The following is a 14,161-nucleotide window of genomic DNA, read 5'->3' as shown; positions in this document are numbered from 1 at the left end:
GTGGCAACAACCCACCCACTCTGCAGCTAATATGAACCCTTTCACACAAAGATTCCAAACTTGACTTCTTGTATAGTCATTATTATCCTGGGTCTTTCTTTCTACGTATTTAGTATGTCAGTAATGTTGCTCTCTAAATGTTTTTCTCCTGCCATCGATTGCAGGATTTCGTTTGGCTGCTGTGGCCGCTTCACTCTGGCCGAGCTGCTGTCCTTCTCCCTCTCGGTTATGTTGGTGCTCATCTGGGTGCTGACCGGACACTGGCTCCTCATGGACGGTGCGTCACCCTGTCGCCACTCTTGTGCCAGTTGGGATGGTTCAACCACAGCCAAGTTGACATGTTACGCCTACCAGCATCATCACGGTCAAAATAGTTTTGATGGTCTCCCTTCGTTTGAAGAAGGCACTTATATGTGTTGTTCTGCATCATCATTATGTCGCAAGAGATTGTTTTGATAACCAGTTTTTGAAATTCAAAACAGTCAGCGGATTCAGTTTACTTTGGGAAGGATTTTCAATATTCACACATGCCAACAATTTCAAATTTTTTGCAATAATTTTCTTAATTTTTATTCACCTCTCTTTACATGTACTGTATGACTGAGTCACGATTCATGTTTCAACATACTGCAAAAATTCATGCTTGTCAGTGCTACTGTTTTTGTCATTCCAAAAATTCTAATTTTTCAAAAAAAAAAAAAAAAAAAATCCACAATTTTTACTCCAGAAATTCACTTTTAATTCCCAATGCCACATTCAACTTAACAGATTCAGTTGGTTCCTATTTGAAATTTAAATTATTTGGTTAATTCAATTCACCTTGGGAATTATTTTCAATTTCCTGCTTAACAAAATATGCACGAAAAATTTATTAAATTTATGATTTATTTTATTTTAATTTTTTTTTGGGTTTGTTTTTCTCCCTTTCCTATAATTATTATTATTATTTTTTTTTTTTTGCCATTTCAAACCATCCCTACAGCATTTTTTTTTTTTTTTCAAACTAAAAGCAAAAAATATATATATGTATATATATATATATATATATATATATATATATATATATATATATATTTATTTATTTATTTATTTTTTCTCCTATTTCAAACATTTTTTTGACCGATTTCCAACCCATTCCAAATTCAACAGATAATTTCATATCATACCTTGTCATTCGATATCATGATGCCAAATTATGACACAATTTTACATTCAGCCTCCCGCCCTTCACATGCAGTTTCTCCAGAAATTACATTCTCTCGTTTATTAATTTTATTTATTGAGTTATTTATTTATTTTGGGGGGTTTGGAGAAATATGCATACAAAAGGAAAATTGTTTCGTCTCTGAATGATGAATCCCTTCCCCCACCTCAGGATCCAGTAGTTTGCTTTATAAAGAACAACAACATGGTGTCTCTGCTCCCTTAAGAAATCCCTCTTAACAGATCATGTCAATTTTGACAAATGGCCATTTCTTTTACGGATGACATCATATGAGCTCACACTGCCGTTAAAACAATCTTAATAATTAGCCAGGTCTGTATAGGTCTGACTTGTTGTTTTTTCAATAATGTTTTACTTTTTTTATTGTGTGCTTTTACCCTCCCTGCAGCGTTGGCCATGGGCTTGTGCGTGGCCATGATAGCCTTTGTGCGGCTGCCCAGTCTGAAGGTGTCGTGCCTGCTGCTGTCAGGACTGCTCATCTATGACGTTTTCTGGGTAAGCCGCTGACACGCGCTCGCGCTCGCACACACGCGGTGCCGTGAGCAAAAGATGCATGAGGACAAGCTCATTGTCATCAGCTCACTGTCTCCCAAATGAGTTTGAGCAGAAACATTTGCATGCGGCTGTCGTGTTATTGGCTTTGGTGTGATTTATGAACCTCAAATGCAGTTATTGCCTCTGTCAATCATAGACGAGCCTGATTCCGGAACAATAAGAAACAGGTGTGGCAACTGATCCCTTGAATATACCGGAAGCTCCCTTTTCTTTTTCTTTTTTTTCTTTTTTTTCTTTTTTAAATTATTCTTCTTATTATTATTATCATTATTGTTATTATTATTATTTTTATTATTATTATAAAATTATTATATATATTTTTTTGATTATTTTTTATTATTAAATATACAGTGGTCCTCTTATATGGCATTATCCTGTTTCGAACATTGTGTCACAAGATGGCATGCTAATTACTTGTTTTCATTGCGTTGTTTTATGTTGGCAAATATTTACTGTAATTATGACATTTTAAGGTTACAAACGACGCAACAAGTTTGTGTTGGGGTTAAGAGTGTTACGTGGCAAAAGACTGCACGCTCAGTTGACGACATTTACTGGCTTTGGCATTTGAGTGCGTTTATATTTGTGGCCATAAGGTGTTCTACATATGAATATTTATTGTGACTTTTCTACTGCTTTCGCATAGTATAGTGAGGACTAAATCAGGTACAACATGCATCTCATATTATGTGATTTATTCATTAAATAATGAGTTGTTTTTTTGTTTTTGTTTTTTTTTATGTAATTCGGGAGATTGTTGTCATCATTTCCATTCATTTTGAGTCCCGGCTCAAATCTTCCACATCAGATAACATCCCCAAAAGATTTAGATGCTGTGCTGCCTTGTAATTAGGCAAATTGCATCTTCATCATTTTGTTAAACAGTGATTACCAACCACTGTGCCCTGGCACATTAGTTAAGGATTCAGGTATGCCCCAGGATATTGAACGTGACCTTTTTCCATCCGAAATATAGACGGAACAATTAAATGCTCTTCCACGAGATGGCAGACTGTACAGTTAACTTGGGCGCGTGCGCGTCCTCCCTCCTGTTGCCATTCACAATAGCAGCTTTGTGTTCAACTAAAGTGGTTCTTTAACTTGTTGGAGGTGCTGAAACCCGCCAGTTTCCTATGCACATTCACTGAACCCGTCTTTATTGAAAAATAAAATGTTATTTATTCAAATTCAAGACATGGATATCGGGTTTACTGGTGAACAAAATGAAGAGGGAGAGTAGCCTTTTTGTGTAATCTGGCTGTCTTCACCTTGAATTCAGAAAGTGTTGTGCAAGTTGCAAAATGTGTTTTTAAAGGTTCTAATTTTATGTGAAAAATCATGCACGTATCAAATTAATTACAAGCAAAATATTAACTTTTTATTCCTATAATGGGCTAAATAAGTGAAGTGGAACCCAGGGGTAGCAGATACAATGAAAACAGTAGAGGCCCCAGAACAAAACCCTGCGGAACGCCGTTATATATGTGAGTTCATATTGCACATATTTGTCTGACCACTTTCATTTTTTATTTTTTTTGCTCAACATAGTATAGTTAGATTACAATAACAAAGAAATCACACAATGTATACAATAAAAGCAAAAGCCTAAATATAGTTTACTTCCCTCTGATTGTGTTGAGCGATTATGCACACAAATGTTGAGAGATTGTTTATTTCCAAAGCATGATCTTAAAACACAGATGAATTCTGTTAGCACATATACATATTGGTTCGTTTGCTCACGTCTTTATCAACAAAATGTGTTTTACTACTCTTCCACAACAGTCGGAGACTCCCTGGAGCAAACCGATACTGTGTTTTAGTGTTGCATTAACATTAAAGTGAATTGGGAAAAGGATGCATCACGCGCCAATAAAAGCAAACGATCACTAGAAGTGCATCTCGCATCTTCAGCATACGCGCTTGGTCGCCTAGCAACCACCAATGTAAACAGAGGAACGTAACATGCCGGTGCCTGTGTTTTTCCCCTTTTTAGGTGTTCTTCTCAGCCTACATCTTCAACAGCAACGTGATGGTCAAAGTGGCCACCCAACCTGCTGAAAACCCAATTGACGTCCTTTCCAGGAAGCTGCACTTGGGGCCAGGGATGGCCCGTGACGTGCCCCGCCTCTCCTTACCCGGAAAACTGGTCTTTCCCAGGTAGGAATGACAATAGATTCCTCTAGTTTCTCTTTAGTACTGATTTTTTTTTGGTATTGAATTTATTTTTCTCTGCTTTTCTCTCTCCACACGACTTTTTTAATTTTCCGCTACAATGAGCATTACAGCCTCAGCGGGCTGTTAAAGAACGTTTCTCCGCCAAATTGGTCTCGTTGTCCTTTTATTTGCACACAATGACGAGATATCGAAGAATTTTAACATTCCAAACATTTGCTTCTTTTCGTCGCATCTGTGTGGCAGCTCCACGGGAAGTCACTTCTCAATGCTGGGAATCGGAGACATCGTGATGCCCGGGCTGCTCTTGTGCTTTGTCCTGCGCTACGACAACTACAAGAAGCAGGCGAGCGGGGAGGCCCCGGGGCCCGGGAACATGTCGGGACGCATGCAGCGGGTCTCCTATTTCCACTGCACTCTCATTGGATACTTTGTGGGTAAGTGAGTGGCGGGGATGTAAAAGATTTAAGGTGGGCATTCAGAACACTCTGTTAATTAAGCTTCTTTGGAGACTTATTACTCACTCTTGAGCGTCTGCACGCGTGACGTGCCCACACACGCACGTTGCGCGGCAAACATGTTTTGTTGTTAGCATTGTTGGAACGTCAGCCTCCTTTAATTAAACAAAGATCCTGCAAACGAGCCGCCACAGAAGAACTGCAATTTTACAAGGAATCCAGTGAAAGTATTTGACTAACTTGCACATCGTGACACAGGATCCTGCCATCAAATTTTATTTTTGCTTAAAAGGGGAAGTCAACCTTAAACATTTCTTGGCAATAATATGTTATATGTGACCATGCTAGTCTAAACATGACATTCTGATTAATATTACATTTGTGGAATTTGAGTTATGCAGCAAAATCCAGATGATTTTATCCATCTCAGGGGGCAGCCATTTTGCCACTTGCTGTCGACGTAAGATGACATCACAGTACCCGGGCAATAGGGATGTAACGATAATGGCAATATCGTGATATCACAATATTAAAACTGCCACAATATGTCGTCGTCGTCATGTCACGATATTCAAAGCAGCATAAAACTCATTAATTTCCATTTTTGCAGTTCTAGCACCCTCTGGTGGCTAGTTTTTAAGCGCAGTTTAATTTTCACAAGGCATGTTTTGGCCCTTCTATGTTTAAAATCCACGCTACTGATCAGATGACGGCGAACGTAACATGCTTCTGAAGCGAGTCAATATGTGGAGAAATTCAATATGTATGTGCATTTGCCTCAATATTACAAGTGTTATTAGTAAATAGAGGTGTGCAAAATTTCCGATTCTTAGATTATTCACGATTCGGCCGTGGAACAATCGAGAACGATTCACAAAAGTCCAAATTCCGATTATATAAATATGCCAAGGGAACCGAAACTAAAAGTGGACCGGAGCGGAAAGTACGCGGAACTGAAACGCAGTAGCGCGCGCGGTCTTCGGGACGCTTAATGGGACGGACCGAGAGTACACATCCACAACTCACGCCTCGACATTCAAAACAACAAGCATGGCTGAGCTGACCAACCCACCTCTTCGTCAGATCAGACCTGCTCCGAAAAGGCAAACAACTTGAGGCGGAAGTATCAGCTAGCTGGCTGCAGTGCGTCGGTTAGCGTTCTACAGGGCGCCGCGCAGTGATACGAACGAACGAACAGAAAAGTAGTGGCTGGCGGTGATGGCGTCTGACTTTATTCAGAAAAGAGTATTGTGGTGGAAATGTATCACGCTTTTGAAAACAAATAGTTTTTAGAAGAAAAAGGCTTTATTTCCGAGACCCCAGCCAGCTTGCTGGACTATTTTCCTCTCGTCCAACGCCGAAGTCAGCGCTGATTGCACACACGGGAGGTGAGGATCAAATTGAGATTCATGTTAAAAAAGCCGAACGATCCCATTAATGTTTACACGTTCATGTTTACACAAGTTAAAAAGCAGAAAAGCACTTGAGGGTTTTTTTTTTTTGTACCTCTGAGAAACTTTAATGTTTACATGTTCATCTTTACACAACTTAAAAAGCAGGAAAGCACTTTTTTTTTTTAGGCATTTGTATTGAAGTAGTAGTTCACATTGTCTTTCATTTATATCTCAGTGCACTTTTGAGTGGATAAAAATAATATATTTTTGCTCAATGCTATGTTTTATTCTGTTGAAGACTGAATATACTTAAAAGCTGTTGTTACAGAATGAGGACTTGAGTATTTTATTTACTGTTTTGAACTGTTAACTTGATACTGAAATAGTAGTTTATTTAGGCCTGAGAGGATGTTTGTACTATTTTTGTAACTAATGTACGAAACATTAAAAGCACCAAAATACATTGTTTTTTTTCTGCTGCCTGGGGGGAAATCAATAATCGTTTTATAATCGAATCGTAGCCTCTGAATCGTAATCGCAATCGAATCGTGAGGTGCCCCAAGATTCCCACCTCTATTAGTAAAGTAAACAAATTTGAATTATATTTTTTTTTTCCATTTTTATTTTCACTTTCAGTCATTTATTTATTTTGAATTTTGGCAGTTTTGGTCATCCATAGTTTATATGCATTGTACAAAAGGACAATACTGTTGTTGTTGTTTTTTGGGGGGGGGGTTGACAATATTACAACTTTTGTTTTGTATCGCCATCATCCCCACAATATAGTGATAATTATCATATCGAGCTCATATTGAGCTCTGATTGGTTGTTTCCTGAAACCTGAGCAACTGTGAAAATAACATCAGAGGAAGTGGCAAAATGGCTGCCTGATATTTTATTGCTTAAAGGTGCATTGTGCCCGGACTGTTTTACTTTGACTGCACCTATCAGTTTTTAGCTTCCCTTTATAGTAGAGTGTGTAAACAAAAGATGCTGATGATCTATTTTCACACTCGGAGGCCCTCAAGATCATCAAAAAGTCGGCTTTCTCATTTTGCCAGGCCTTTTGACGGCCACCGTGGCATCCAGGATTCATCGCGCTGCTCAGCCTGCTCTGCTCTACCTGGTGCCCTTCACCCTGCTGCCTCTGCTCACGATGGCCTACCTGAAGGTACGTCCACTCGTTTTTGATTGATGGAGATGTGAGATGACTTCGTTTGAAAGTCTGCAGTCAAACTCTTCTTGTGACCATTTTAAAAATTGGAGGTGTCAGGGGATTCAAATTTTTAATCGTAATTAATTGCATGACTTCAACAGTTGACTCATGATTAATCACACATTTTTTATCTGTTCCAAATGTACATTTTTTTTTTTATGTTTTCATACTCTTAACTGAAGTGGAAAAAAAATGTTAAATAGAAACGTGGCTACATCTTTTCGTCATTGATATAATAATTTCATAATTGAGTTAAAATAAAAAAGATGCATGGTACTGTAAAAAAATGAGTGTGATACTGATTCTGCACATTTTAAAAATTGTAAAATACAACTTCAATTTCAGTCTCCACAAATATATGCAGATGAAAGAACATGGCCGTACTTGTGCCCGCCCCAGTTGTAAACATTTTGTGTGTGCGCGTGTGTTTCAGGGGGATTTGCGGCGCATGTGGTCCGAGCCCTTCCACGCCAAGCCCAGTTCCCGCTTCCTGGAGGTATGATGCACCCACGCCATTAGCGACCAGCAACCGGGGGGGGGGGGTGAGGAGGGAGGTGGAAGGACAGCGGACCCCCCCCTCCCCTCACTCCCATGGAAAAGCAGGGGGGATGGAGTGGTGTGGGGGCGGGGGGGGTAGAGGGGGCCGCCCTCACTGCGAGGCCATGTCGTCACCACTCGTTTATGCTTTTCCACTCATCTTGCGGAGAACCCACCCACCAACCCCGCCCCAGAAGCACACGAGCGTGTTTGTGTTCCTTCTCCTCATCATCATAGCACATCCTGCTCATGTTTCACTTCCCCTTCCTCCCGTCTTTCCTCCGCATTGATTTGTCACGCGAGATCACATGACCTCCCTCCTGCCCCACCCCCACCCCCCCTCAAAACTCCATTTGTGGACTTGCAGTTGTGAGACATGAGGGGGGGTTATATATATTTTTTTAGCGTTGTCGTGGTCATTACTCTTGACATTATTATTAATATTATTTTGGAGCGATGTCAAACAAGCACGGAGCGTCGCCGCGGAGACGGGAAGGGGGTAATGCAGTCAAGGAAGAGGAGTGGAGCACAGACTCCGCCTCCTCTGGTCATCTGCTATCCTCACTCCCCCAATTCTGCACAGACAACAATGTATTTTATTTAGAAAAGGTTTTATTCTCTGCGTATACAGAAAAAGGATGCATTATGAAATTGCAAAGCCGCACGCCCGGCGGGCGTGGCTTTGCGTTTGTATATATGTGTACACTTGTATTTTTGCCATCTCTTTGAGTTTGTGTTTGAGAGCATGTTGAGCGGCGGGAGACTCGAAACTGACGGCCGGTTGACTCGTGAGCCCATCGTGCGTCTGCTCGTGCGGTCGAAACACAAATGAAAAGAAAAAGAAAAAGAAAAGAAAAAAATCCATCAGTGTCGACGGCGGTTGGTTTCCTGCTCCTGATTTCAGGTGTGTGAGAGAGTGAATGATGATGATGTTTTTATTTGCTTTTAATTTGGAACTGGCTGTGACAATAGTCAGGTTGGCATCCATGCAGTCGGACTACTCTGATTCACCAGTGTGTAAACTTTTTTTGTTGTTGTTGTTTTTGTAAAATATATACAAAATCTTGTTTTTTCTTTCTCAAAATCGGGGGACAAGTCCAGACGGTTTGAAATATTTTTTTTTTTTTTTTTTTTTATATTTCTTCAAATAAATGAATGTTGAACTAATTTGAAGGTATGTTACGTTCATCCAGGAACCCTTTTGTTGGCCCGCTTTTCTCTTTAATACTTTTTTTTTTTTTTTTTTTTTTTTTTGCACATCTTTAAAGGGACGTTAAAAGGCCACCAACGCGGTGACGTTGGTACAGAACAAGCAAGCGAGAGCGATGAGGACCTGACTATTGTGATAAGTCAGCGGGAGATGAACGCGTACCGTGGTTACATGTATAGATACAGTTGAATGTGTGTGCGTGTTGGACCTGAGGATGGGAGGAAATCAGTTAAAAAATAAATAAATAAAATAAATTAAAAAAATCTGAAATTGATCAATGGAAATTAGAACTAAATGCAAACGTAGGATGTTTTTACTGTAACCTTTTCTTTTCTTATGTTGTCTTGCCACTGTTTTGTGGTGCTCGTCAGTTATTTTTTAATTTATATCGCAAGAGGCTAGAACGCCTGTGCATTTTTTTTTTCCCCTCAATGTTCTTTTTATTATTTTTTTTTACTCTGGACGTGCATGTTAAGTGTACATTGTAATCATTTTGGAGGGCTACTGCAGAACTTTTTTGGAGTCTGGACTGGACCTATTCTATGAAGCCCCCCCCCCCCCCCCCCCCCCCCATGTACAGAGCAGGGTTTGTACTCGGGACATTTGTGACTTGGGGGGGAGGGGAAAAAAAAAAAGGCTCAATATTTGGGACCTGAGAACCCTCTCTAAACCTGAACTGTCGAAACCACAAACCCCATCACCTCTCCATGGACATGGCAAGAAAATATATAGATTTATATACATATATAAGTATACATATATACGTATATATATATGTGTGTGTATATGTGTATATATACATATATAAATAGCTGAAGACGATCGTTGTGGACAACTTTTTTTTTTTTTAATGGTATTTTTTTTTCCCCAGCCCTTTCATTTTTTTATTTTTTTTTGTCTCCAGCAGAGGATTGCAGCTCTCTAGATATTGCGACTGAATGGATTCTGTATAGACAAATGGTGACTAAATAAATTAAGAACTGTGTTGTGATGAAATATGAATCCAGATGCATTCTATCCACAGACACACACACACACACACACACACACACACAAAATAAAAATGTCTCCCTCCCTCGTTCAGGATTGTGCTGTAAATAAACATGACTCTAACTGTAAATGCTGTTGTGTCTTCATTTGGGTCAGATCACGGATAGTGAAGCCATTTGGTTTGTTATGGTTTTCATTTTGAATCCACTGTCCATAAATGAATTGGTAAATTGCTGATATTGTGTACAGTATTTCCTGTTCAAACCTATAGCTCAGATGGGAAGTGAGGCAGCAACTAGTTCGCCTCACAGGTTGTGCAACCCTACATAAAAATGAAAGCTGCATTGATTGCATTCTGATTTATTTTGCATAGTCAGCCTAATGTATTTAATGTTTTACATATTGCTGGTGTAGGGCAGAGTCTTTTTACTGTACATAGATAGATAGATAGATAGAGAAAAATATTACATTTCCCAAATTATAACAACTTTTATCTCAAAGCCAGCAATATTACATAGTTTTGCTGATAACGCAGATAAAGATTGAGAGACAAACAGTCCACTCCAGCCTTCTTTGGCGTGCCTGTCACATCCACACTGAAGGGGGCGTACGAGAGCACACAGGTTCACGTTGGTGGAATTCTTCTACGCAGGTACCTACTTAGCTATTTTTCGAGCTGTGCGATACTTGAGATTTTTTTTTTTTTTTTTAGCAAAACATTTAGCAACAATTTAATGAGTCGACTTTGAGAAAATACATTTCAATGGCTAATAAACTCACTATAAGTCACTGAAAATGTTGTTTATGACCTAAGGTTGTGAGAAGAAAAGAATGCACAATGCTGGTAGATTTTATTTTATAATTATTTACAATTTCACTGGCTTAGACCTACAATAAATAAATGTTCTTGTGAACTACATTTTGTTGCTTGGCGCATGCTTAACTCTACCCTTTCTTCCTTCACTTTTTTAAATCTATCTGGCCTAAAAAATAAATGGCAGAATCCCTCCGCACGTCTCTCATTGTGAGCAATTAAAAGTCTATAATTTGTTGTATGGACTGTACTGCGTACTGCTTCAGACTCAGGGCAGGTTCCGCCTAATTAAAAGTTCCGTCGTAAAGACTGAACTACGTCGTAAAGCGGGGACACCATGTAAACAATACTGAACTGTATAAATAAGGTGAATGTGAGGTGGTTGTCCAGCAGAGGGAGACACAATACAAATATCTGCTTTCGGCCGTGACGGAAATGGCGGATTATCATATATATTAAATGATTTAAAATATGACAAGGCCTTCTATTATCTCTAAATTATCGTCCTGTGTATAAACATCTTAGTCAACTTTGTTTAAAAAAACAAAAACAAAAAAGGAAAAAAAAATTTAACAAGTGCTGTACCATAACAAATATAAAAGCTCTTACGATATTAAAGTGAGAAATAAAAAGAAAGGACAAAGATTAAGTTGTTGGAAATAAAACAATCTTTGGATATAGATGGTTTGTTCAGGGAGTGTAAAAGTTGGGATAGGGTGGAGGGAGGGGTGTTGACTTGTCGACGACTTCATGAGGAGAAAATGGCTGCAGCAATGACAAAGCAAAGACGTTGAGTGAAGCGCCGCGTTTGCGTTCTCCTCTTGCTCCTCTGTCGCTCGCTGGAAATTCTCTCCAAAATGTTTTATACACCTCAAATCAACACTAATGACTTTTTTTTTTTTTTTTTTTTTTTTAACTCCACTCAAGTCTTTACAAAACTATTAGTATTCCATCCCCCCACGGAATCATAATCGTACCGTCCATCTATTCGTCATCCTCCATTAATCTATTTGATTTGATTTGATTGATCACATTTGTCATGACTTGTACCCTGGTCTGTGATTGACATTGTAGTATTGTTTGTGTACTTGATTAAAAAAAACATTTTGTTTAAAAAAAAATATGCATAAATAAATAAATCTAATGGTGGCCAACAGTATTGTGTAATATGACATCTTTATTGATTCCACCAGATAGGACACATGGGTTATCACTTGGGTGTACATATTTATTAAATATTTGCAGTGTCAAGTAAAGTCGCAGTAAATAACGTGCCAAAAATGGTAGACAAATCTTACAAGCTTGGCATAGAATTCTTAAACATTTTTTACTTACCCACTTCTTGTGTGTCTATTATTAATTTTATTTACTTATTTGTTAACCACCTCATGATATTTATTAATTGGTTTATTTTTTAGTTTTACCTGTCTTTACTGCATGACATATTCATAAATTTTATTCATGTTCTTTGTATGCGGAAGTAGTTGTTTTAAAGTGCTTAATAAAGTTGAGTTGAATATGAGCTCCCTCTAGTGGTATACACAAGTATAACAAATATGAATTTGAACTTTTATACAGTCGTTTCAGACGCCATACATTTCATTTACTTAAATAATTGAGTTGAATCAGTATTTCTACGTTAACCTGAGTCTTTTTTTTTTTTTTTTTTTTAGTAGTAGTTTTGCCATGTTCCACAACGGCTGGTCGAGACTTGTACAAATTCGGATTACTTTGCCACTGTAGGGTCGCAATGATGTCGTTGATGGAGGAGCCCCTCTATTTGTGGAAAAATTTGTTACATAGCCTATTGTGTCAAATATTTGCGATAAATTAATTGCAAACAGAGATGGGAAGTAATGAAGTACAAATACTTCGTTACTGTACTTGAGTAGTTTTTTCCAGTACTTTTTAATTCACGGAGTATTTATTTTTTAGAATACTTTTTTACTTTTATCCGTTACATTTTAACAACAGTATCTGTACTTTTTTGCTTGATACATTTTCAAAACAGAGGGTCGTTACTCGTTACTTTTGTTTTACGTGCACGACAACGATTAAGTTCCTGGCTCGGCCAATACGGCCAATCACATGAAGCGTTACACACGCTCTCCGACATCCCTGCTTGTGATAGGCTCCATCTTAACCTATGAGATGACGCAATGTTGAGATGCCGCCAAGTTGAAACAAGTTTGAAACTGTCAACATGATGGACTTGACTCAGAAGGAGCTAGCGATAGCTAGTCGGCTGGCTACCCAGTCTGCCCACCCATGGCCTTACCTGCGGGAAATGTTCACCTCTCAGAACGATTCATGGCATCCTAAAGTCCACGAGCTCGCTTCCTGCAAGAATTCCCCGTCCAATCTGAAGCAATTTATCGAGGTAAGGTACAGTAAAGCTAAATAATCATTACCCTTTCGTTAGCTTGGCTCTGGTTAATGCACTGATCTGAATATATGGCTGGATGGCCAATAGCCCGAGCAGACTACTGTATAAACTATACGGTATACGTACAGATTAGACATATACAGCTCGTAGGCAGTTAGTATAGGGCCGGGTGCAATTAAAAAAATTAACAAGTGGATGGCATGTGCTGCTTTGAAAACCCCCTTTTTTTTTTTTTCTTAGTTCCTTAAACCCCAATATTAGATTTGGCAGAGGCATCTTTTGTTGAATTACAGTTATAATTCTTTAATTAAAAGAAAAAAAAAATATATATATACACAAGTTTCCTACTGTAAACATCATTAAGCATATAATTTATACGTGTATTTAAGGCAAGTTGTGGAAACGTAATTAATTTCCATTGTATCTTTAAACCAAGGACACCATCTAGAGGAGTAAAAAATAATAATTGTTGCAAGGGCGATTTAGTCAGTTTTAAAGATTTGTTAAGAGATGATCTTTTAAATTGGTCTTCAAATGATAGGACATGAGGAGGAAACATACGGTAAAAATACTTTTACTCATGAAGTGCATTTACTTTTATTTGGGTAATTATCTGAATGAGTACTTTTACTTTTACCAAAGTCATTTTTTATGCAAGTAATTGTACTTTTACTCAAGTACAGAATGTCAGTACTTTTCCCATCTCTGATTGCAAAGCCTGGAATTGATTCGATTGCTTTTGTTTGGTGGACTGCCAGCACTGGTTAAAAGTGACAGATGTTCCGATAGGAAGGCTCAAGTGACCAGTCATTAGCTTTTTGGTGGCTTTACTGACATGGAAGGTGGGTGGGGGTTGAAGAGCATGACACTGGATGGTGGGATGGTCCCACGGCAGAGCGGGATGGGGGGCAGGGCGGAAGGTCGGGGAGGTCAAGGCAGGCGGAGACCCGCCCCCTCGTCCATCATTGGCCGCTAAGCCCGGCCGGCCCTGGGCCGCTTTTGAAGTGGCCAGAATTCCACCACGGCCATGGGGATTGTAGCACGTCATTTGAAAGGAAATTTGGCGAGGTGGTCCTAAAAACAGAAGAGGGTGGGATTGGGAATGCTGGGTTTTGTTGTCCAGAGGTGCCCGTAAGTCACATGACCAGACAGGCCAGGTGATGACGGCCAGCTGCTTTTCGATGCATTCATTTACATTTAC

General features: G+C 39.0%; 1 protein-coding gene and 1 long non-coding RNA gene across 4 annotated transcripts in view; both read left to right on the top strand.

Annotated features, from left to right (window-relative positions):
• Positions 1 to 9,815, top strand: part of sppl3 (signal peptide peptidase 3) — a 28,796-nt gene extending 18,981 nt beyond the window's left edge. Inside the window, exons 6-11 of the mRNA XM_077497778.1 lie at positions 165 to 277; positions 1,614 to 1,720; positions 3,777 to 3,940; positions 4,202 to 4,392; positions 6,869 to 6,978; positions 7,457 to 9,815. Of these exons, the coding sequence (XP_077353904.1) occupies positions 165 to 277; positions 1,614 to 1,720; positions 3,777 to 3,940; positions 4,202 to 4,392; positions 6,869 to 6,978; positions 7,457 to 7,525 (754 nt within the window). The 3' untranslated portion in view covers positions 7,526 to 9,815. The remainder of the gene's footprint in view (positions 1 to 164; positions 278 to 1,613; positions 1,721 to 3,776; positions 3,941 to 4,201; positions 4,393 to 6,868; positions 6,979 to 7,456) is intronic.
• A 2,958-nt stretch (positions 9,816 to 12,773) lies between these two features.
• Positions 12,774 to 14,161, top strand: part of LOC144001900 (uncharacterized) — a 49,372-nt gene continuing 47,984 nt past the window's right edge. For all 3 annotated transcript variants that reach the window (XR_013278626.1, XR_013278628.1, XR_013278627.1), the window contains exon 1: positions 12,774 to 12,954. This is a non-coding gene — a long non-coding RNA (uncharacterized LOC144001900). The remainder of the gene's footprint in view (positions 12,955 to 14,161) is intronic.

Source organism: Festucalex cinctus, chromosome 15 (genome assembly GCF_051991245.1).
Source record: "Festucalex cinctus isolate MCC-2025b chromosome 15, RoL_Fcin_1.0, whole genome shotgun sequence".
NCBI lineage: Eukaryota > Metazoa > Chordata > Actinopteri > Syngnathiformes > Syngnathidae > Festucalex > Festucalex cinctus.
Note: the sequence above shows the minus strand (reverse complement) of the source record. Positions and strands in the feature narration are given on the sequence as shown.